General features: G+C 38.1%; 1 protein-coding gene across 12 annotated transcripts in view; it reads right to left on the bottom strand.

The window, feature by feature from the left end:
* Positions 1-407: 407 nt before the first annotated feature.
* foxp1b (forkhead box P1b) overlaps positions 408-25,883 on the bottom strand; it is a 251,941-nt gene continuing 226,465 nt past the window's right edge. For 5 of the 12 annotated variants that reach the window (XM_057845258.1, XM_057845259.1, XM_057845263.1 and 2 more), the window contains 9 exons: positions 21,798-21,885; positions 20,837-20,920; positions 17,355-17,562; positions 17,167-17,243; positions 14,678-14,779; positions 12,525-12,694; positions 12,114-12,183; positions 9,274-9,440; positions 408-5,580 (listed from right to left, as the gene is read on the bottom strand). In XM_057845258.1, the coding sequence (XP_057701241.1) occupies positions 5,436-5,580; positions 9,274-9,440; positions 12,114-12,183; positions 12,525-12,694; positions 14,678-14,779; positions 17,167-17,243; positions 17,355-17,562; positions 20,837-20,920; positions 21,798-21,885 (1,111 nt within the window). In that variant the 3' untranslated portion in view covers positions 408-5,435. Of the gene's footprint in view, positions 5,581-9,273; positions 9,441-12,113; positions 12,184-12,524; positions 12,695-12,982; positions 13,105-14,677; positions 14,780-17,166; positions 17,244-17,354; positions 17,563-20,836; positions 20,921-21,797; positions 21,886-25,883 lie in introns of those variants that run through there. The other 7 variants (XM_057845257.1, XM_057845265.1, XM_057845260.1 and 4 more) reach the window with 5 other exon arrangements.

Here is a 25,883-nt window from a genome sequence, read left to right as displayed (position 1 = left end):
GTGCCAGACTGATCTGCAGCTACAGGAAGCGTCTAGTTGAAGTTATTGCTGCCAAAGGGGGTGTGGGGGGCAGAAAATATTAAATGTGATGGTGCACTTACTTATTTTTCCCCCTTCTGTCATTGTTTGCATACTATCCTCATTAAAATATAAAAGCCTATAAATGTCTGGGTGGTTTTCGTTAAAGCAGACACTGTTTTTTATCTGTGTGATTTTGACAAAGATCAGATCACATTTGATGGTCATTTTATGCAGAAATGGGAGGAATTCCAAAAGGTCCAGATACTTTTTCATACCACTGTAGCTCTTCAAAAAGGGACATTCGTTGCCAGTTTCTTAAAAATACTGTTAACAAAGGCTTTTTAGGTTGTATTTGCCCATAAAATTAGCTTATAAGTCTCTCAACCAAATTACACTACAAAGAATATTCAATATTATTCCTATTTGGGTGTGTACCATTTTAAATAAAAAAATTGGACTTCTCAACTTTTCTTTTTTGTGTGTTAACCCCTCACATTTTATTACCAGTACTGGACAGTACTACTGGGAAAAACAAATTGTAATTGAGGTCATAAGCTGAAAAGTTTGATCAAGAAAGGATACAGCAGAAAGAAACAAATTTAACAACCAGCATTTTATTGCATGTTTAGAATGCTCATGTCAGTAGTTGGCACTGACTACAACAGAGTGGTCTGCATCAGTTAAGACAAGGAATGATGAGGTGGTATGACTCATGGAAGAGAGGAGCAAAAATATTACTCTATAAAAAAAGTAAAAGAAACTACATAGTTTATCTTCTAATAAATATAAGAAATGTTCTCTCTGAGCTGTCAGGCTGGAGCTCCCCCAACCCACCATCTGCATAAAAGTGCATGGTAAGAGAGGTTGAAATCCAATGCAATTAAAATGAGTTGAATGGTTGACGGTGGAAAAATGGCTTTTTAGCTCAGTGTGACACAAAAAGAGAAGCAGAGTCTCTAAACTTATATCCTAGTCCAATTAAAATGAAACCTTAAGTGAAGAAAAAAATACCTAAAGGATGAGGAGGGCAACTGTTTGATGCATGACTGATAATTTTCCTTTAAAAATAAAACAAAGAAGACAGTATTTAACAATAGTCTTTACATCTTTTACATCTTGGCACTGCATATTTGTCTTTTTCCTATTAACTCCATATAAAATATCATTAGTTTGATACACCCTAATATTATTACGGACCACTTCAACCATTAAGGTCCTTCTCTGTGAGCCAGGATTTTGACATGCAACACATCTTCATCTTAAAGAGGAAGTAAATCTGTGTGGCTTTTTCTTGAGCAGTAAAGTTTCACATGGCCACAGAAGGCAGTGGTTGAACCATTTCAAGGAAGTATCAAAAACACGAAAAAGGGAAAAAGTCTGTACAAAAATCTTAAGTCAATGTTAGCAGAGAAAAGTCTGTTCCTATGTTACAGTTGAAAATCCAAAATTGGGGGTTGTATCCCTCACTGCCAGCCACCTGCTCTCCACATCTGCCAGGAAGATTTTTTTTGTTGCTGTTTTTTTTTTTTTACTAAGTTAAATGCATGTGCAGCACAGTTTTGAATCCCAACATACAGAAGTTTTTCCTTACGGGTTAATACAATGACAAAAATGTTTTTTTTTTTGAGTGAAAGTGAGACAAAAGATGGATTCTGTACTTTATCAAAACTTAATTTGTGAACCATGAAATCTGGTTCATAACACACGTTGCTGAGTGCTTTGTGTCCATAAATGTAAAATGGAACATTGACAACATACATTTTTTGAAAGACTTTTGCCATCTCGTTTCCACATTATCAGACTACACATGCAAGACAAGTGAACAACGGAATTAAAGTTTGATTTCAATGAATCATTTCTTGTTGATTTGATGTACAAGTTTTCTCATGCTGACATGTTTTGAAATGTCAAACTACACATGCTAGCTGTCCAGTGCTGTCATTCCCTTTTTCAATAGCAAACAAACTTGGCAGAGACTGGAGGTTTGTGGGCAAGTCGGACCCTGTTCTCACGATCCTACTAGGACTGCGACTAATCTTCTCACAGACACTCTTGTTTGGAACACACAAATTGGCCTTTTGCTTTGTTTGGCTAATGAGCATTACATGTAGCAATCAATAACAGTAACTGCCACAAAGTACCTTGTACCCAGCTTATTTGTTGATAGGAGTGCTTTTTTTAATATAAAAAGTAATACAGAAACTTAAAACAATCATAAAGTCTTGTCAATGTTAGGGTACATTGGAACCCAGTCAAGACATAAAAACATCTTTAAACAGGCATACAATCATTCAAAAATGATGGACATGGATACAAGAACGAAACATAGGATCATTGTATGGTCCAATTGAATTAAAGAACCCATTTCACATTGGTATCGACAAAGCTACTTTTATATTCCTCTCAATTCCCTACAATATTTTTTACCCATGAATAGACTGAGCTCTCTCTGCTCGCTTACAAAGACAAGAAATTTCCTTAATTTGGTTGGAATGGATGGTCATAGCCTCCCTTTAACTTTTTGGTCACTGCAGTTGCCCTTTTTGTGTCGCCTCCTTTGGGTTTGACTGACACCATTGCGAGGAGCTGTTCCATTTATTCCATCTCCCGGCTCGATTGCATCTGAGAAATCGATGGGAGACAAAACAGGAGGAGCCATATTTGGCCTGATGAGCTTGTCACATGCCTTTAGACTTTGTACAGGGCGGGGCAGAGCAACTTGCTTATTTAAATTTGGCGCTCTGAAGTGATGGTTGCTCTCAGGATGATAAGCATGGACTTATTTGAGAGGGTGGAGCTTAAAGTTTGGTTCTTAACGTGTGTTATTAATTTTGTGTTTATTTTTTAGGAACCCCATTGACCATCATGGTGTGGACGAAGTTGGAACACGCTTTCACTGTTGAGGCATTTTTTTTTTTTTTCAAGCGGTCGCCCAATCGTCAAAACCCAACGTGCATTCCGTAGACATTTCAATATTGACCCCTGTAGTCGTGTTCCTGGCCAGCAGTTGATTATTTCATGGGTAAACAACTTCAGTGAAATGGGTGATGTAAAGAAAAAGAAACCTGGCTTCCCACGAACAGCAAGGTCACCCCAAAACATTGACGTAGTGAAACAATGTTTTGAGATCTCCCCGACAGTCTGCCTGCAAGCACGCATCTGCTCTTGGGTTGTCTGCTCGTTCTGTGAGACGAAACCTCCATGAAGAATTGAAATTTCATCCCTACAAGTTAGCTATGGTGCAGGAACATAATCCACACGATTTTATTGCTTGTGAAAATGCATGTGAAGCGCTTTTGGGCTTGCCTGAAGACACACTTATTTTCTTCAGTGCTGAGGTTCACTTCCATCTTTCGGGATCTGTAAATAAGCAAAACATGCGCTACTGGAGTCCCGAAAACCGCAGAGAACTTCGTCAACGTCATCTACGTGTAACTGTTTGGTGTGCACTATCGCGAATTGGCATAATTGGACCATGTTTTTTTTTTTTTTCTTTTTTGAAGAAGAAAACAAATAGGCAGTATCAGTGACATCTGACCGTTATGTCAACATGATCAATGAATGTTTCCTGACAACACTTAACCAGATGGGTGTGGAAGGGGGGGCGATATTGAAATGTCTACGGAATGCGCGTTGCGATGATTGTGCGACCGCTTGAAAAAAATGCTTCAACAGCGAAAGCGCGTTCCAACTTCGTTCACTCCATGATGCTCACTGGGGTTCCTGAAAAATGAACACAAAATACATAACGCACATTAAAGAACAAACTTTAACCCCCACTCTCTCAATTAAGTCCATCCCTACCATCCTCAGAGCAACCATCTCTTCAGGGCGCCAAATTAAAATAAGCAAGTTGCTCTGCCCCACCCTGTAGTATCTGTAGCTCTTTGGTAGCGGTATTTTTTTTTTTTTTTTTTTTTTGAGCAATCAAAGGTTCAAAAAGCCAAAACAGCTAAATTACGCCAATAATAAATAACAAACAACTGAAAGTAATTGGAATTCATGGCCTATCTATAGTGGATTTTATTAGTTATGTCAACACGTTGATGAGACTGGAGCTGTATTATGTTTGCAGACCCTACTCATGGTTGTCCAAATCTGGAATGGGCAATGTTTATTCTAAAGTCTTGGATAAGTTCCCTTCATGAAAGAAAACGAGCATTTCAGTTACTGTAAAATGAACGATCAGGTCAAACCAGTCAAGCGCATGATACTCAACAATACCCAGACAATTCAAGTTTATCTTGAACTCTGACTACATGAAATTACAGAGTGGAGAAATCCACACATCTGATCAACAATGGCAGTCATGTTCAGGAATTTGTCTAAATTATTATCTTGCTGGCTTACACCTGACATTTTCATTTTTCCTCACTGAATTACTCGGCGCTTGCAAGTGATCAGAAATTGTGTTGCAGCTCAACGTGCTCGGCCGCGAGAGGCTGTTTTAAAGTGTAATGTCACAAGGGTAAATCATAACCTGTATAATTTCTCTGTCATTCACTCGCATCTTAAATTAAGCTTCACTGATGCGTGGAGAGAGCCTTCATCATAGGATTCCTGCATTGCCGGTGGATTTCATGAAGGGGGTAGTGAAACGGGTGTTGAGGTGGTGAATAGTCAGGCTACATGTTTTTTTTGTTTGTTTTTTTTCAGAATAAATGACAGGAAAAAAATGATACACTGTGTCAAACATTCTGCTTCATGTATGTTTTTTTCTTAAAAGACAACATTAGAGGAAATCATAAACATTCATCATCAAGTGCAGAACATACGCAATCTCCACAGCACGGACATGAGGTCTGATGAGTTTAGAGAAAACAAAACAAAAAAAACAACAACCTAATAATAAAAAAGACAACATCAGTAACAGAACAGACTGATGGAAAGACATTGTCTTGATACTCTATAACAGTCCCCCAACTGAAAAAAGCAACCACAAAAAAAAAAACCCACCCCTCTCACAGTAGATGGACTCATTGTGATGCAAAGTGTTGAAGGCAGTGAAAGCACATCCCTCTAAATGACATGTCAGTCACTTGGTCTCTGTCAATATGTGTGTCCTCAGACGGGCAAAATGTGGGGAGAGGGCATACAGCCTGTGGGGGGCAGGGGTGCTGATGTAACCCCATCACAGTCCGCAATCCTGGCTGCATAGCAAGGGTCTCTCTGTCCCCTTTTGGTCTCTCATCTGTGAGGCGAGCTACGTACCAACGAATCCATCCGACACAAAGTAGAAATCAAAAGTTGCTTTGACTTCACTCAAAAGTTGAATGTGAACGGGGAGGAATAAAAACCCACTTGTGGGATGTTTTGTGTTGCAATGTGTTGTTATGGCACTAAAAATACACTTGGCAACATTAGCCAGCATCTGACACTGTTGTTCATTGCGTGTCTCCCGGATGACGCTGCCTTCACAGCATGTCGTCATGGACCTGGTCGTCATCGTAATCTCTGTGATGGTCAAAATCGGGACTGTGATTGACAGTCGTGACCAAGGAGAGAGGTCCGTCGTGGTCCTCAGGGTCCAGTGGTTCCTCTTTGACGCTGATGTGATGCCTGGAACAGCAGAGAGGTTGGGAAATGTAAATATGCTTTTTATCGTAACCTTTCACAGGGACTAGAAAGAAGGGAACAAAAACAAATGTCTGGCATCATTGGGGACCCCACTAGAACCTATGATAATTCCAGCTTTCTTTTGAGCTGCTCCAAAGTGGGCACAGCTCCATGCAAAGGAGCCGAGAACAAGGTATTCACTTAGAATTGATAAATGAGGAAGATTAACCACATGAGACGGGAATGGGAGAGAATGGACTCTGCGGAGTGAGTGGGCTGCTGTTGTCAGCCTTCCGGTGGCGGCGCATCAGCGCTGCGCTGTGTGTTCCTCCTTCCTGCTCGTTAACATGCACAACCTGCGAGACGGGTCTCCAGAGGATGACCCCGAGCCGGCTTCTATCATTAATCAACTTCAAGCAAACACAGCTTTCAGACACCACTGCGTGTGCTTTAAACTCCACAATTAATGCATATTTTCAAGCAAGTGTCAATAAAGGAAGAAAAGTGCTGGCAGGGAAGGCGTGCAAAGAAAGCAGCTGTGTGCCCGGTAAAACTCTGTGATAAGAAGCACAGGCCTTATGAGAATAATAACACTGTCACTTGTAAACAAGGCAAAAACAAGAGCACCCCCCCTCCAGCTCGCAGTCTGGGCAAAAGAGCCACTAAGGAGATGAGATGTGCCAAATTTCTCATTACACAAACAGAGCAGGAAGAAAGCGCGAGGGGAGACGGTGAGCTGTGGCAGAAAGCAGAAAAAAAACATTAGCAGCAGCTGCGGGGAACTCGCTGCGCGCGCGCTAACCTGTGGTGCCGAGCTGCTCTTGCGGAGGCAGAGCGGCGTCACTTACGAGCACCGGGCTCATTTAACCAGACTGACAAGGGACCAACTAGCACATGCTTCATTACCAAAGCCTACATTTGATCCATTCGCACTTAGACAATCCTACTGTATTCTAATGAGGTGACATATTTTGTTGTAAATGATGTAGAAAAAAAATGTGTAAAAAGTAAAGTCAGCTTTTCTATCATTTTCACATCAAAGTAACCCCACAAGTGCTTTTGCCCCAGGCCTGAGCCTATGGCTGCGAGGCAGACATGAAATTGTTATTACTAGGCTATTGAACAGCATGCTGATTCAACACTTTGCTTGTAATTAGCCTTCTCTGGATACCTGATGCTCATTTGGCTAGTTAAGGAACATGCTCCGGTTATATTTTATTGCTTGATTTTTACATATTAAGCAAAATATAGCAAGAAGCCATGAAACATGAACATATATTGCCTCTGCCAAGGAAGTTTTGCTGTCCTTGTTTCCATTTTTGCCATCAATCCTCTTCCATAAGTAATAAAAAAAATATTGTAATTTTCAGACTGTAAGCCGCTACTTTTTCCCTTCATTTTGAATCATGCGGTTTATAGTCCAGTGCGGCTTATTTGTATATTTTTTGGGTTAATATGTAACACTTTATTTGACAGCGGCGTCATAAGACCGTCATAATTATGACATGACACTATTATGGACATTACTGAATGCTTATGACAGATGTCATTAAGTGTAATCCGGGAAATTATGTCACTAACTCCATTTATCTCCATCTTGGATCTGTTAAATCCATTCAAAAATGAAATAATTTTCCGGACAACAATAAATGACATCTGTTATAAGCATTTATTAATGCTCATGACAGCGTCATATAAGAATTATGATCGTCCAATGACAGTCTTAAGGCACCACTGTCAAAGTGTTACAAAATACCATTAGCAATTAATGAAACAACTGGAACAGTAACTGAAGAAATAATTAGCACAGAACATGAATTTGGATTGTTATTTACATCTGTAGAGCTGCAATGCATGCTAGGAGGCATGCTGGACAACAACAGTGTTGATATCAGAGGTTGACTCTCACCCCTAAGGGGGCAGTGGTGGCCAAATGAAGCTTCTTGAAGCAATGAAGCTTTGCAGCCAATTGGTTCAAAGCTTCATGGTGGTTCATTTGGTTTTATGACAGTCGTATAATGCCGCTATCAAACTAAGTGTTACCGGTTAATATCTTTTCGTGTAAATATCTCAAAATACAGTGGGGACAGCAGCGGTTTATCTATGAACAAATGCTGTTTTCATGTCAAATTTGGTGGGTGGCGGCTTATAGTCAGGTGCGCCATATAGTGCGAAAATTACGGTACACACAAACCCATCCACATACAGTATGTCCCCCATATACAGTTAAGTTTAAAATGATTAAATCCCCACTGCCTTATAGTGTAAAGCCATTCAAAATGCATCAGGAGGAAAAAGAGGTGGTTACAATGGGTCTTAGTCTTCAAAATGCAACCCTTTATTGCCAAATGTATCACATTTGATACACCAAAAATTTCATGATTTTGAGGCTAATTCAGAATTTTGACATTTTTGGGGGGGGAAATGATGCATGCAAGTCAATACATGCATCTGCAAGTTCCATGAGAAAAAAAAAACAGGATTTAGCAAGGGCTATAGATATTAGAGCGCTAATTACACATATTCATTTTGACTTTTCTTTTTACAAATTTGAAAAAAAGGTTTCATTAGGACCTTGTTTTTCAAATTTTGGGATTGTCTGATAATTGCTTCCAGTTGCAGGTATTTAAAGATTATTCCCAAAAAGATTATTTGTTTGTTCAGAATGAGCATCAAACTAACAAAGCACCACAGATGCTGTATGATGCCAAACCAAGTAGACCCAACAAAAATCTCAAGAAAAATTGATTAAACTAGTTTTGTCCTGGCACAAAGCATATATACTTAATTATGGAAAAAAGACTGAGAGTGATGAGCCTAAAGCTAGACGCAGAGGGGCAGAATGGAGAAGCAGGCTGCCTTTAGGCCAGCACACCCATCCTGTCTCTGTCTTTCCTGTTCCACAGCCATGCTCACAGCTACAGTATGTTCCCAATGATAAGGGATGGCATTTTCCTCTGGCTGGCCATGAGCTTTGTTGCTACACCGTTTTTTGTTTGCAGGCACAATTTCGGGGAGTCTTCCCGCCGAGCACACGAGTGGTCTGCCCTCACATCTGGAAAGCATGCATCGCGCTGTATTATTTTAAGCTTCAAACAACTTAGCAGACACTCCTACTCAACAAGTGAATAGGGAACTGTGGTTTGCATGCCAACCACAACTTTCCAACACAAGAACTTTGAATGATGTCCTCCAGACTAATTTTGCTTTCGTGCTGTTTTTCTTTGGGGAGCTCCTCCGCACTGTTTAATATGTTTGAGCTCATGTTTCTCCATGTCTGAGCCAACAGTTAACCCAATTTGCGCTCGGTAATTTGGAAAGTGTATACACAATTCTGAATTTTGTTAGACATAAAAATAATAGTTTGTAAACGGTTGGTTAAAATAACAGTAGTTTAGCCTTTTCTTTGCATTGCCGATCCACAGACAGAAACGTAGCAAAGGTGGTGTTTCCTTTTCTACTGGGAGGCCAGCCATAAAATATGCTTTGACCCCACCCACATTACAGGATCATGCCTCCATTTCCTGATCTCTTACACATTGCTTCCTTTTTTATAAGCTTATGAATGTGAGAGGCAGTTTTTATTCAAACTTTCAAAACAGGTATGGGATGGAATATATAATCCTTTTTTATATTTCCAACAAAATCTTTTCCTGAGACAGTTAGAAAGATATTATATGTATGTATGCCACTCACATAGCTGGCAGCGGTGACCGTCCTGGGCTGCTGTCACTGCCATTGCTGTTTCCATGGTCCAATGCTCCATTCATCTCTTCACGGATGGCGTTCGCCAAGGAGTTGAGGGTGGGACTTCCAATGGAAGCGGTTGTGTATAGAGGTATGTTGTTCTCTGCCATTGAAGCCTAAAATACAGGCAGACCCTAAGCATTAAATGTGGAACGGAAGAAAGTTGTCAGCACATACTCAGTTGCCCATCACTCTTTTTATATAAATAGTGATCCCTTGTTTCTCACCGTTAATAGGGATCAGAACCCGCCGCGATAAGTGAAAAACCGCGACGTAGCGCCCAACCCCCCTCCAAATAAAAACAAAAAAAATGTGTTCAACGTATTTATTATTATATTCGGATTAAGCATTGGAAAGGGATATATATATGTTTTTTTTCACTTCCCCCCCCCCCCAAAATATATTTTAAAAAACTTGTATGTATATTATCGTATTTTTCGGACTATAAGTTGCAGTTTTTTTCATAGTTTGGCTGATGGTGCGACTTACTCTGGAGCGACTTAGGTGTGAAATTATTAACACATTATTATATCATTTCGCATGTTATTTTGGTGTTTTGGAGTGACGCTGATGATTTGGTAAACTTTTAGCATGTTCTTTATGCTATAGTTGTCTGAATAACTCTTAATAGCTATGTTACGTTAACATACCGGCCACGTTCGCATTTCGTTGTTCATGCATCATGTAACATTATCATTAGGGATGTCCCGATCCAGGTTTTTGCACTTCCGATCCGATATTGTTTTGCACTTCCGATCCGATACCGATACTGGCCGATACCGATACCGGCCTATCCGAGCATGTATTAAAGTTTAAAGTTATTTAGCCTACTTACTTAGTTGTCAGACTCATGTTGAAAAGGGTTTTAGTACTCTTGATAACAACTAGCCACCTGAATTAGGTGAATTTGAATAACACAATGGTTGGTAACAAGAAACTGACCTGTTTATTCAGTGATAAACACAAAACATTATAAATAACAAACAGAAATGGCATATTCAGTCAGTAAAACGTGCAAATAATATTGTAAACTGTCTTAAAAAAGCAAAACGCACAAACAACCTCCACGGAAAATAAACTATTAACTCCGCATCAGTTCTCTGCTCTTGAACAACTGTACCAAGGCTTTAAAAAAATGAAGGTGTGCCATAAAATGCAGACTGGATTTTAGGGAAACCAAAGCAAAAACTGGAATGGATTATGTAAATCGATGCGCTGGAAAACCCAGACCGGATTATCAAAAAAAAAAAAAAAAACACACAAAAAAAAACTGGATCGGGAGTCTGGATCGGAATTTTTCTGTGTCAGCTGATCCGATACGATGCGCATTTTTTTGCACATATCGGCGGTCGATCCGATCCAAATATCGGATCGGGACAACCCTAATTATCATACTGTACACTTATCCAGTATGTTGTTCTCGATTGTATTTTTATTTTTAATTGACTTTCAATATGAAATTTCTGTTCTATGTGTTGGATTTTATCAAGTAAATTTCCCCACAAAATGTGACTTATACTCTGGCGCGACTCATATGTTTTTTTTCCTCTTTGTTGGGCATTTTATGGCTGGTACGACTTATACTCAGGTGCGACATATAGTCCGAAAAACACGGTATTTATATTATATACCGTATAGGCCCGAATATAAGACGGTGTTTTTTGCATTGAAATAAGATTGAAAAAGAGGGGGTCATTTTATATTCTAGAATCTAGACGGTCTAGACATTATACCCATTCACGATGCTAGATGGGGCCAGATATCATTGAAGCGATGTTCTGTCATGACAGATCTCAGCTACTAGTTTAACCAGTTTGCATTCTTTTATTGCAATGTTTTTCCTTATTCAGATTTGTTTCAAGACTAGTTACAGTTGGACTTCACTTTGATGGTTAATGCAGTTGTTGCAATTTCGTTGTTTTATCACAATAGACTGTTTTTTTTTACATTTCAAAAACCAGAAGCCATTCATTTACGAATGTGATTGCACTTTAGTTTACATATTTAAATGTTCACATATTAAGATTTGAATAAGGGAAAATAACATGCTTTTTCTCTCAAATATATTGTTATAATCATTTGTTTCAGATGAACTGTAATTATTTTCTGTATAGAAAATAATTCGATGTTCAAAAAGTCTTTTTTCAAACTTGACTCTTGAAACAGAGGGGGTCGTCTTATAATCAGGGCCGTCTTATGTTCGGACCAATACGGTATATATATATATATATATATATACATATATGTATAAATTAATAAATATTTTTTAAGCACTCTAAATTTAATAATTATGATAAGTTCTAAACATGTTACTGTCCCACCGAATTATTTCAAAACAGGAATAAAGTAGAAAAATACTTGTCCTTATTAAATGCTTCATTGAGTGAATCCACTCAATTCATTTACACACAATGAGTTGCCACAGCAACTGTTTAACAAGCTAACCGATGATTGACGCATGCACCACTTTGAAGTTTCAGCTTCCAAGTGTCTCTGGCAGGATCAAACCTTACCGTCTGTCAATCATTGTTAACTTTAATACGCAACTCCAGTGCATTGCCTGACCAAGAAAAGCAGCAGGAGGGAGACAACATGATCGGATCGTGACACCTCATCTGTATTTATTTACTTATTTCTTAATTGAAAAAAAATCTGGGCGCAAAGTTTGAAGCGCGAAGTAGCTAGGAATCACTGTACATCCATGACATTTGGTGACAAGAAAATTAAATAAAGAAGGATGTTTTAGATTTATATTTACATTTCTCCCAGAGACATCTTACAATTTTCACCTGAAATGCAGCAGAAAGTGTCGGTCCATAGCCCAAGCTTGTTTGAATATTCTTCACCAATGCAGGACTTCTACAAACAGAAAAAATATATTATAGACACGGGCTTACTTCTCACCTTGCATTCATTTCTGAACTACGGTATCATATTTACTAATAAAAAAAATCAATGCACTTGGCATTAGGGTAAAATACATTTACTGCTGTTGTAATGACAATATTAAAGCTTTAGAGTAGAACAAAGTATCTTTCAACACACTGAAGTGCATGGGAAGCAAGAATAAGTTGAAGACCAAAAGCATTATGGATCAATGCGTCATAGCAACACTGATGGAGGAGCATGCATGGGTGAAGGTGGCGGGTGTAGAGGGCTTTGGCTTTGGTGTTTGCAGAGGGACAGGCGAAATTGCTTACTGTACAAGCAGCTCGTCAAAGCTCTCATCGACGGCGTATTTCCGAGGGCGGCCTCGCTGTATGTGTCGGCCACGCTTAAACTCCTCATCATCAACAGTCCAATAGGACCCAAACTCATCCTCTATTCTCGCAAAGCACTTATGCAGGGAAAGGTTGGTGCGAATGGCACCCTGGGAAAGCGAACCAGCGGGGGACAGCCAGATGCAGTGTGTGACGGGACAGACCATGAACAGACATACACACAAACATAGGGAGGAGGGGAGAGGGTAAGGATCACAATGAAAATAAGCCAAAGCCTTTGTGAGTTATGGGGCATCACCAAAAGATTTTTAAGTGCATGTAAGGGAGGCACGCCAAAGCAAGCAGGGACTTTGGACGATATGGCACACAGACAATGAGATGGAGCAGCAGCAGCAGCAGCCTCTTCCCATCAAGTCAACTCAAACGAACAAACCTACCCACTGATCTTTTGAGGCCGTCTCTTTTGGAACTCTATTTCGTCCACTGTCCACACCGCCCCTTTTACGTTTTCTACTCGCACAAAACACTTGTGTAGACTAAGATTATGCCGGACTGCATTCTGCAGTTGGTGTAAAAACAAAGAGAAAAAAGGTTCTATCAGCAAACATTTCAATGAAAAAAAATGCTTTGTGTTCAATAAGATTGGGCATCAAATAGGGGAAAAAAAGACTAATTTTAAAAATAGGGCCATAGACTTTACAATCAGTTGACTAGACAGCTCCTACAGACATTGTGCCACGCCTTCCCGGAGGGGGCCGACCCAGGCAGAGTGTTGAGGTGGTTTTCAATGTGATAAACTCAAACACACGCTGCGCTCAAACACCGGATTAAGGTTGAAAAAGGACAAACGTTTTAATGCGTACAAGCAGGCAGGAGTGATTTGTCAAGAGTCTTTCGGTCGAGAATTCAAGGTAATTATTTTATAAAATAGCACCATGCATGCACTTTGAAACGTAAAAAAACTGAATGAAAAATTAGCGTAATTATAGCTTGAGATATTTTTGTGAAATTAATGATAACTGCCCGTTTTTTTGCTTTAACCAAGAATCTAGACTGTTTATCTACAAAAATTCCGGAATGTACGCATTCATTCACAAGAACTTTCAACTTGAAAAGCTCTTTGTTTTGTGACAGCCGCAACGTTGGATTTTGTATCCATACACAATTGCGTAACTGTAGCTTGAAATATTTACGCAAAACGAATGATAACTGCTCGTTTTTTTGCTTTTAACCAAAAATCTAGACTGTGTTATATTCATATCTATAGAAATATTGGGATGTACGCATTTATTTACAAGAATTTTCAACTTAGAAAGTTGTTTGTTTTGTGATGGCCGCAATGTTGTATTTTCTATCCATACACAATAGCGTAACTTTATATTTAAATGATCCGGTATTTTCGGCAAACTGCCCGCTTTTTGGCAAAAATAAGTAATTTAGACATTTATGCGTCCACACAAAATTTTTTACGTGTTTTATTTTATGTAACATTTCAATCTAAAAACGACGAGGGCCAGATAGCTGGCAAGACGTGCTGATGCAATTGTAACATCAGAATTCAACCTTGATTAAGAGGATTCTGCATGCTTTTCCTCAAGTAAGTTTATGATGTGAAAATTGTGTGATTTATTAGCTGTTGAAAACTTGCACTGAATACAAAAAAGTCCTGCTGTTGGAGATATTGCAACAACTAAATGTGAACAAAATTTGGACTTACAGAAAGACAGAGAGAGAGAGAGAGAGAGAGAGTTGGTTGTTTAAAGTCAGATCCAGCCACATGTGACTGATCACCAAAAGCTTAGAAGAGACTCTCAGTTCTTAATTTGACTTTTCTACTCATATTTGGCTTTCTCTGTCATCTCTTTTAAAAGTTGTTTGCGTTGTTTTGGAGTGTACATTTGTGAGCTCATTTTCGGTTTGGTGGAAAGTGGATGGAAGCCACCCACCAACAGAACATCCTAACAAATTACTGTGAGATTGTTTTTGCTTCATGAAAACAGAATAAAGAGTTTATTACCATAGAATTGGAAAACAAAAGGATGATTTGAAAATAAACAATTATTTGACATTATTTCATTGTCGGAATGTATCAAATGCAGGCTGAATAAGCAAATTGATGAACAGGAAATTACCTTCCACGTTGCTGCATTGCGTCTAAAATATGCAAACATTCGTGTGAACCAGTTGTAGATTTCGTTTAGTGTTAGCTGCTTTTCTGGAGATTCGAGGATCGCCTGGATGAAGGACAGTGACAGAAACAAATATTTTAAATGTTGCCTCTGTCAGAAAGTGATAAATAAATCACATGAAGCAGGCAGCTTTTGTGTGCGAGTGTGTGTGTGTCCTCAGAAGAAAAACAGACAACAGAAGAGACTCTGCAAAGAGTACTGACTGTTTAAGTAAGCGCCCTGCACTTTTCATTGAAATGGCAGATTTGAATACATTTCCTTTTGTGGTTGTACATGAAGGGCAGGCAAAAACATTTCTCAGGCAGATTACAGGGCAGCAATTATGGCCAGCTCAGATTAATTCCTGAGATCCCAGATTACTGGTACCAAACGATAATTGACTGGCATTCTTAAAACAGGTCCATCTCTACTGTTGTGTGAAATGAATTTGGTTATAATCACTGGAATGGCTAATCAAATGAAATTTTCATCTGCATGTGCTTTACTCTCATATGCATGCAATCATTTGAGAATGAATAATCAGTTTCAATATAAATATAATCAAATTTAACAAGAAACCCTGTGATGCTAAAATTTTCTTTAAGTAGTCGAATTTTAAATTACTGGAAACAACTACGGGACTACTGTAATTACTACAGTAGGGTTCTAAATATGCCGTGAAATGGCATCTTCTCGCAAACAGGTTGCGCGTGCTGATAAAATATGGGTGCCATATTTTAAAGACAAAGTGCAAAATTAAGTTTGAAGTGAAAAATTTGGAAATTTTAGCGGGCGAAGAACAACAAAGTAAGGCGAAACAGTAACTCTAAAACTTTCATAATTTTTGTGAAGCTAGCAACTTGTCAGGAGTGCCCAATACAGTGATCCCTCGTTTTTTTGCGGTAAATGGAGACCAGAACCCGCCGCGATAAGTGAAAAACCGCGAAGTGGCACCCCCCCTCCCAATTTTTTTTGTGTTAAATGTATTTATTCAGATTTAGCATTGGAAAGCAATACATATAAGACATGTTTTTTCACTTTTCCCCCAAAGTATAATTTAAAAAATATATAAATGGCGGAAAACATAGACAAGACTGAAAAAGCAGTTTCTGCTCTTGCACTCCTCTTTAAAAGAAACTGCTGTATTTTAAGCCAAAACAACTGTTGTGTTTGATAGAACAATATGTCTATATGCTGCCATAGCAGATTTATGGCGCATTAAGCCCTCAAACGATTTGTAATTTGCCCGTTTTACCCCGGAAACCCCCGTTTACAGACGTCGCGCAATCATTTTTTGTTTTAACTCAGCCATGAAAACAAGGTAAGTAATTATATTTATTATTCAAAATGTCTGTCATTTTTAGAATCATTAATTGGTCTTATATTTTGATTAAATAAAAAACGACTTTAAAAAAATCATTAACTCGCATATTTTAAATTTATAAACAAATTACGTCACAATGAAAAAAATGGTGTCTGCAATAAAGTCACGGATATCTACCTCATAACTATGTGTCAATTCTTTATTTTTTTTGTTACTGTCGGATTTTCTCCGATATGTTAGATGATAAATAATCGATCCAAACAAGGAAAAAATGAAAGAAACGTTCAAAAGGGTAAATATATGAAAATGAAAATCTCGATCACGCCTTGATGTCTGCGATTTTTGCATCGCGACCCTTGTTATATTATCATGTTTCACCCATAAAATCCCTAAGAAATCCAGTTGTGGCCATTCACAGCTGTGTCTTGACACTCTGTGATACATGCTTCATGGAGTTTTGGTGATTAATTTTTGGTGGTTAATTTTTTTTTTAAATGCCTTCCTGTTCAAAAGTTTTCTTCCCTCAGAAAATTGAGATTTTAAGCTTTCCAATGATGTATCACACATGCATATCGGACAATTTTAAAAGTTGGCCAAATTAGGGGCTCACTTACGCATAATGAGTTGCCACATCAATAGTTTAACAAGTTAAACGATGATTGACGCATTCAGCATTTTGAAGTTTGTGTCTCTGGCAAGCTCAAACCCAAATTTCTGTCAATCATTATTAACTTTAATAAGCAACTCCAGTCACTACCTGACGATCAAAGAGCAGGGAAAGGGAGGGACGGAGAGTGAGACTACGGGGCTCGGCTCGGGACAGCTCATCTGTATTTTTTTTTTTTAATTGAAAAAAAAATCCGTGATGGACTGAGGGTGCGATGCTTGAAGCGCGAAGTACAGAGGGATCACTGTATTGCGTTTAAAATTTTGACATGAAAAACTGCTTCTCATTTTTGCAGTAATTTTTGTTTCAAATGTAAGATCATCATGATTGGTTTTCCTTGTTACATCTCATTTTGCCTGTGCCAGCCCATCTCTGTTATGCACAGTGTGTGTTGTCACTTATTAACTCCAAGTGAATCATGCTCCCTATAGGGTCTCTGAGCAGAAAAAGGTAGAGCATTACCTGTCTTATTAATGAGGCATACGTGAATGGTGGTCTAACATCTGCATTCATGTAAAATTCTTTGTTCTGACTGAGATCTGCAAAGACCAAAAAAAAAAAAAAACTTTTGTAGTAGCATAGATGATCAGCTTCATTATACTGTTGCTAATGACAACCTTGAAGCAAGGCAAAACATTACGTCTGAATACCTGGAGAGATGGGCATGTTGTATTTATCAGAGTAACGCCGTCGCATTGGGCCCATGCTGTGGAGGTTGTTGGCTGTGATGACAGAGTGAGTCTGTGATAGGGGTGTGAGAGGTGCCGTGGGCGTGGTGGGGGTCTGGGGCAGGCTCAGTGGAGGAGAGGCTTCAGGAGGGGCGGACTTCGACAACGTAATGTTGGAAACCAAGTTCAGCTACCGGAAACAGAAAACAAAACAGATATGAGCTCAGTTCGTCCTTTGGTCAATACCTCCCTTCTTCCCCACATAAAAAAAACTACCCAAAATACCACTGCAGTACCCCCTTCTTCTGGGTACGCAGCCAATTCCACCTTATTCTGGTCTTGACTGGTTTGTTTAATCTATTGTCTCTTTTGAAAACAGGCCCATTTCATCTATTCACTAGCACACTGGAATGCTCAGTGCATTGACACGACAAGCATAGAAAAACGCATATGTGTAATTCCCAATAGACAGAGGAAGATTCCAATGTGGTTAGTTATAAACTTGAATGATATTACAGCATCTAAAAGCTGCTTATAGCGATGATCCAATGATTAACGACTTCTGCTTTAGACCGACCACTAAAATTTGACCTATTGACGACGGTCCGGTAAAGGTAGTGAGTAGTTGTCTGAGGCCTGTGTCCACGGTGGGGCTAAGTAATATCTGCTACAAGGTAAACTAATTATAGCAAATGCTCAAAAGGTATAGCATGGCTTCAGGCAGCTGGGAGGGATGTGCCAGGCGTCCCTCACTACAGAAGCAGTGAAGTGGAAAATTTGTGTCTGACCCTTACCCGAGCTATTAATTAGCATGAAAAGTTATGACACATACACATTACCCCTTACAATTCATTTGCAGAAAGATTATCTGGCTATTTCTACTTCCAGATGCAAGGATGTAGAAGAGACTATCAAAAATCACATTTATCCGCGCTCACCAACGGTAGAAAAGGAAGAGCGACTGAGAATCACGAACAAAATAAATCACACTTGCACAATGCTATCAATAGTATGTTGACTTCTCTTCTTGGGGATTAGCCGGCTTTGTTTCTCGTTTCATCCATATTCCCTGGTCATAAACACAGAGAGGTTGCAACAATAGGCCAGACAGGCTGGTAATAGCCTGGCCTTTGTTTGCCTCACCATTTGGACTCACTCCAGCGTACAGACAAAATGAGACTTCAGACAGAAATTAATTAAATGGTAATTGGTGATCTAATTATACTGGCTTTGACTCGGCAAGCTGCTAAAGAAAATAAACAAAAAGTCCCTCCTCAATTATGTATGGCGTAAAAGGTCAGATTTCTGACAAGAATGCTTGGTGACACCGAGCGCAAGCACACGCACGCATTGGTAATGCGACACATTTGTTTTTAACCCCCATCTCATCCATCTTATGACAATAATTTGAATTTTGTTATTTAATTTCACAGGCAACCGATTAGTCAGCATCGATCATGACTAAATGTAAACTTACAATTGATTGCTTCATAATGGCAACTGGATACTTAAACATGCTTTTATTATATGCAACATCAGAGAAATGCGTAACAAGCAATTACTGGGAAATATGTTTGCCGAGCCAGTCATACAGGTATGTATCACATTGTAGCAACTTGATAGCAGATTGCTGTGGTTAGTGGAACAAGTTTTATAAAAAGTAGCCTGTTAATTTCCATAAAAATCCTGGCTCCCCCGTAGTGTGTTCCTGTTGATTTCTGACACCGTGGTTCTCATAGGCCGCAGGGACAAAGCGACCCAAGATGCTATCTGTCGCCTCAACTACTTTTCATATACAAATGCTGATGTGTCAGAGCCCACTTTTTACACTCTAATCTCCACAATCAGTGTGTGACACAGGGACAGCTTGAACAGACAGTCTTTTGTTGTTGTCTTTTGATGTCTTCGGGCATGCTATGTTGACTGTTACTGCAGAGACAAGTGCACATGTAGCTTGTGCACATCAATAGGGGAGCGCAAATAAATGATCCAAGCCGTACAGCGTGATGAGAGACAGCACTTCTACTTGTGTATTGTGATTTACCGTATGTCTGTGCATGTGTGGTTTTGAATTCAGGCACAGCAGTACAATGATCTTTGGCTCTTGGTGCAATAAAAGAACTGTCATTCAGACTGATACATGGTCCCTTCAAAATGACATGACAGAATAGTCAACGCCCTTAAGATGACACAATTTAAGCAGTTGTCGATTTAGGATAAGGATTACATTTGATAGCATAATATAAACTTAGTTATATGTATATTTTAATATTTTTCATCAAACCATGTATTTTATAGTACATTTATATACATAGGGTAAATATTTTGAAAAAGACAATTGAGCTCAACCTATAGCTTACCAATCCGTATAAAGTTACTTACTTTTTAATTTTTCATCATTACTTATGTTATGATTCCACATATTTGTACCTACTTAAAACATAATGTTAATTAATTTAATATTTAAACTAGGGCTGTCAAAATTATCGCGTTAACGAGCGGTAATTAATTCTTTAGATTAATCCCGTTAAAATATTTGACGCAATTAACGCACAAATGCCCTGCTCAAACAGATTAAAATGGCAGCACAGTGAAAGGTGTACTTGTTGTGTTTTTCGGAGTTTTGCCGCCTTCTGCTGGCGCTTGGGTGCGACTGATTTTATAGGCTTCAGTACCCATGAACATTGTGTAAGTAATTATTGACATCAACAATGGCGGGCTACTAGTTTATTTTTTGATTGAAAATTTTACAAATTTTATTAAAACGAAAACATAAAGAGGGGTTTTAATATAAAATTTCTATAACTTGTACTAACATTTATCTTTTAAGAACTACAAGTCTTTCTATCCATGGATCGCTTTAAGAAAATGTTAATAAGGGTAATGCCATCTTGTTAATTTATTGTTATAGTAAAGAAATACAGTACTTATGTACCGTATGTTGAATGTATATATCCATCTTGTGTCTTATCTTTCCATTCAAACAATAATTTACAGAAAAATATGGCATATTTTGAAGATGGTTTGAATTGCGATTAATTGCGATTAATTACGATTAATTTTTAAGCTGTAATTAACTCGATTAAAAATTTTAATCGTTTGACACCCCTAATTTAAACAACATACATGTCCTTTAAGCTTACTTAAGTGTGATACAGATGTCTATTATTTGACTTTAATAATAACAATTATAATAATAATCACACTTGCCAAACAGGGAGTGCTTCTATTCAGTTACTGAGACGAAGCTGTTCATCTGCACTTTATCTCTGTCACTAAATTGAATCTCGGATGTCAGCAGATGTGGTCCCAACAATATATACTACCTCCCTTGAGACAACAGCTGTTTTTATTTACTAGATAAAATAAGAAGACAGAGGGCCAGATTAATGGATACATGTGTGCCAATTAAGACAAACAAAGGAATGGGGGAGGGACGAGAGATGTATGATGGGCTCGCTCACCGGTTGCGGGGTGGCTTTGGGCTCTGTAGATTTAACATGAAGGTGTGTCATCATTGCTTGCAGACGCTCTTTGTCTTTTGCTAGCTGGAAAAGAAGAGAACGTATGACTTTTTACATTTTTTTAATGAGTACAAACAATTCATTACAGATTCACGGATCATTTTTTATTGTGGTCAAAAATTATTATTGGCAATGAAATACATTTCTGAACCTGATAATGAATAAAATTTTCATCAATCTATGTGCTTCAATTACAAATTGTCAACACTGAATAAGAAAGGTAAGTCTGATGAATGCCACACATCAATCTGAAGAATATACATTACTGCATAGAGTTAGGCACAAGTATCATGTAAGAAACATGTAGAGTGTATATCTAATATTCCACTAAATTATAAAAACAAGTTATATTTTTAAGACATTTTTACTTTTTTTCTCCACTATATCCTTTAAACATGAAGTCTGTCTTAAAAAGGGAATGCGCGTGAGTTATTTTTATAGATATTTTATTGGCATTTTTTTTCCTTTCTTGCAGAAAATCAAAACTAAAAACAGAAAAAGAAATAGCTACAAATACACAGATATAACCCATGAACATGAACTTATTTCTTCTATCACTTGCTGTAATTCAAAACTTATTTCCTGTCCCCTCTGCGTGAGATTTTTTCGTATTTTATTCTTAGCGCAAAAGAGTTGGTCATAAATAACTTTTAAACCCAGTAATGTACAAAACGTAATTATCTACTCCACTTAGCTCCGGGCACTTCATATATCTTTTTCTAGCTGTCATGCATTCATAACACATTTTTAATGACCGGTTACTTGCAGATGTACAAATTTATGTCATTGGGCCTCTATGGGTGACCCTGTGGCGGATGGGGGTTGGAGACGTTAGATGCAAAGGCATTGTCAGGGGAAGAAGACATAAATATTTGGTCCGATACAAAAGCTAAGACAATACCTGCAGCTCCAGCTGTTGTACGACCTGCATTTGGACCCGACACTGGGCGGTGCTCCTGTCATCCAAAGCGTGCTCATTGTTAAGATGCCTAGAAAACAAAAAGCAGAGAACACAAAAAACTCATGCGTCAGTTTCACTTGCTGCAGCATTTGAGTTGTTTGATGTCAGAAAACACTCCTGTGAAGTCAGTTTTAATGATCCCATCTAACCAGGCAAAGTGCAAGAGGCACTGGAAATAGTTGCAAAGAGAATACTATGTACAGTTCTAACAGCCAGTGCCTGAAACGAATAAATACCTTTTGAGGATAAATGGATGACAGATAAGTGAAATGACTGAAATAACTGAGGAACTGTAGGTTTTGTTATGTTCTTTTGATTACACTAGATTTTCATTTGCACATGTATATCTGTGTTCCTCCTTATGTGTGCAATTAAAATATATCTAAATATTTTTTATATAACACCCAGGAAAACATAAAAAGTAAATGGGATCTGTCAGTAACTTGAGTTATGGATATAATTATACGTGATCATTTTATACAGGAAAATATATTCTCTTTTCCTCTACTTTTATAACTAATCTAAATAAGTAGCTCGGCAGACGCCAGACAAGCCCCCCCCCCCCCCCCCCCCCCCTCCTATGATTCATATAAAATGGTGCAGATAAGGTTCACGAGTGAAGGAAATATGATTGGAGGAATTTTATCAGCCAGCGCATGAATTACTGTTTGAAAATGCTTATGCAGGGGCATTTCATTAATCATTTAATCATAATCCGAGCAGGATGTTTGAACTGATTTCACAAATACCCTTTCATTTCACTACTTCATTATGCTCACTAATGGATCCAATATATTATATATATCATAAATTATATCACATCTTCAGTGACCATGTAGGTCACTGTCACCAGGCTTGTCTCGGAGCCCACACATTGGCGCCAGGAGACGGGAGCAAGGTGTGGAAAGAACCCGCGCATTATAAATGCACTTTTTACTGTCATTCCCACAGCAAATCAAAACTAGTCAGTGACTACATAGTGTGGGTACTATTCTTATTGTTGCCCGGATTTAATGCGTGTCATTTTATGCCACTCATATGCTAACAAAGTGGAAGGGCTAACAGTGTTTTAAACACACTTTGAAAAACTGACAAACACTAGGCATTTGAAATTAATTGCTGTGTTGACACAGCATTCAGATAAAATATTATAAAATAATTAGGGCTGTCAAAATTATCGCATTAGCGGGCGGTAATTGATTTTTTAAATTAATCACGTTAAAATATTTGACGCCATTAACGCACATGCCCCGCTCAAACAGACTAAAATGACTACAGTGTAATGTCCGCTTGTTACTTTTTTTTTGGTGTTTGGTGCCCTCTGCTGGCGTTTGGGTCCAACTGATTTTATGGATTAGTACCATGAGTGAGCATGTTGTAATTATTGACATCCACAATGGCGAGCTACTAGTTTATTTTTTGATTGAAAATTTTACAAATTTTAATAAAACGAAAACATTAAGAGGGGTTTTAATATAAAATTTCTATAACTTGTACTAATATTTATCTTTTAAGAAGTAAAAATCTTTCTATCCATGGATCGCTTAAAGAGAATGTTAATAATGTTAATGCCATCTTGTTGATTTATTGTTATAATAAACAAATACAGTACTTATGTACCGTATGTTGAATGTTTATATCCGTCTTGTGTCTTATCTTTCCATTCCAACAATAATTTACAGAAAAATATGGCATATTTTATAGATGGTTTGAATTGCGATGAATTACGATTAATTAATTTTTAAACTGAAATTAACTGGATTAAAAATTTTAATTGTTTGACAGCCCAAAAAAATAATAAACGTATCGTATTTCTATGAGCTTTCTTTCCTTAGTTTGAGTCAAATAATGCCAATTCAATTTAAGTGGGGCGGTAAATGAAACTGGTAAATATTTCTGTACGTTCCAAATTTTCAAAGGAGAAAATAATAGGTAAAGACGCTTCAACTTCACTTTAACTGGCAAAGACTGAATTTTCAATGAAGGGAAGCCTACGTGAGCAGCTTTGAAATTTCCCTGTTCATAGGCGACATATGCCCTGCTTCTTTTCATCCTTTGTTACATTCCACTTTATTTCTTCTAATGACATGGAGAGTCACAGTGCATAATTAATAGGAAATGAAATATTCAAATGGCCCTAATGCGGCCTTGAGAGAACTGTCTGGACACGAGAGCGCCGGGTACGGGGAATTGACAACGAGAGAGACTATGAATGTTGGCATGTGTCACTTTTTGGACTTCAAATGGAGCCACTTTTAAAAGCTCTGTAGCAGACTGACAATGTTTAATGTAAATGGCACAATAAAACATGTCAACTCAAGACATTCCAGTAACACAATAATTTGAATGTCAGTTAGTTTGCTGAATATTTATCCCATTTGTAATGACTGAGAACAGCAACCAGGCTAAGTTATCTTTAGGCTAAGATTTTCTTTTTCAATCTTGTTTGTAAATGCCTTTATCGTTGAATTAGAATGTACACATATTACATGCATCACAGCTATAAATATAATCATTAATTATGTAGCACCATTTTATAGTATCGTAATTTTTCAGCAATCCAACGCATATGATTTCTTATGTTGCTCTCGATGATATATCTCATTTGACATTATGTTGTTTTGGCTTGCAGACAATGCAGCACTAGAGGGCACTGCAGTGTTGCACTGGCTCTGACCCCTGGACATAGCAGACTTCAATCTTGACCGCCTAAAAAAAAAAAAAAAAATAACACACACCAAGCTCTAACCACACATCTCTGTGTTTTGAGCTGGAAAACAGAAACAGGGATCGGTGTGTTGTGTTTATCAAGATAGCGCATGTAGGTATGGTCATATTTTCTTTAAAACTGAATAAATACACATAGTTTAAAACAACATTTCAGACCTGTGATAGTTGTTACTGTTGGCATGTGACGCTTAAATGTGGTTGACATTAGAGTCCTCCACACCTTTCTTTCTGTCTGGTACACAGTGTGTGTTCTGCTGACTCTACATTTAGACTGATAGCTCTTAAAGTTTCAACAATTCGTCCTTGATTGGGGGCTATACAAATAAAATTGAATTGAATTGAATTGAATCTTTAGGAGACTTTGGTAAGTGCACTAAATACATTTATTGTTATTATTTTTTACACTTTTCAGAGACCTGCAGTATCAGTTGCTTGGCTTCATGTGGAAGTGCTTAAGGGTTTGGGAGTTAACACCTTGGTGCGCTGCTCGCACACTAGCCTGCTGTTGGACAAAGGCAGCTTTGTGGAGACTCTCCCCAAATGTTTTCTTAACATGTTCCAAGCAGTTTGAGCAGGCTACTAAAGTAAACAAGATGTTGCCATGATAAAAACACTTGTAAAAACAAAGCAGAGTGCACTTACAGACATTGTTAGGGAGAGTTCTACTGTGTGCCCAGAATTTAATTCCCTTCGCTTCTATATAAACAAAGGGTGAGGCAATGTCAGAAAACAATAAAGAGTGAATGATTTAAAAGCACACCCTCAAAGCCACCAAAAAATGTATAAGCATGGTGTGTACGTGTGTGAGTTTGGGTATAATGCCTATCTGAATATGGCATGTTCATCAAATTTAGATGAAAATACTACAAAGACTTTCTTTTTGAAAGCGGCACAGCGTGCTTTCATTATTTACTAACAAACAACCTGTGTCATAGACACTTTAAAGGCCAGCTGGAATATGAGTGGATTTATCCAAACTATCAAAACTAGATTCAAAACATAGTTTTTCGCAGTTAATGGGGACCAGAACCCGCCGCGTTAAGTTTGCTCAATGTATTTATTCGGATTTAGCATTGGAAAGAGATACATATAAGACGTGTTTCATTTAAAAAATTAATTAATAAAAAATAATAATAATAATTAAAAAAAAAGAGTATACTGATATATTTTAATAAATGGCATAGATTTCATAATGGTATTGACAGGTCACCTCGGGCACATACTGCGCCTCCCCTTCAAGCGGGGGGCCGCCCACATCAAGAGGAGTTATTCACAAACACACGCACGCAGCATATG

Source organism: Corythoichthys intestinalis, chromosome 9, assembly GCF_030265065.1.
Source record: "Corythoichthys intestinalis isolate RoL2023-P3 chromosome 9, ASM3026506v1, whole genome shotgun sequence".
NCBI classification, from domain to species: Eukaryota; Metazoa; Chordata; class Actinopteri; order Syngnathiformes; family Syngnathidae; genus Corythoichthys; species Corythoichthys intestinalis.
This window is presented reverse-complemented; position numbering and strand designations above follow the sequence as displayed.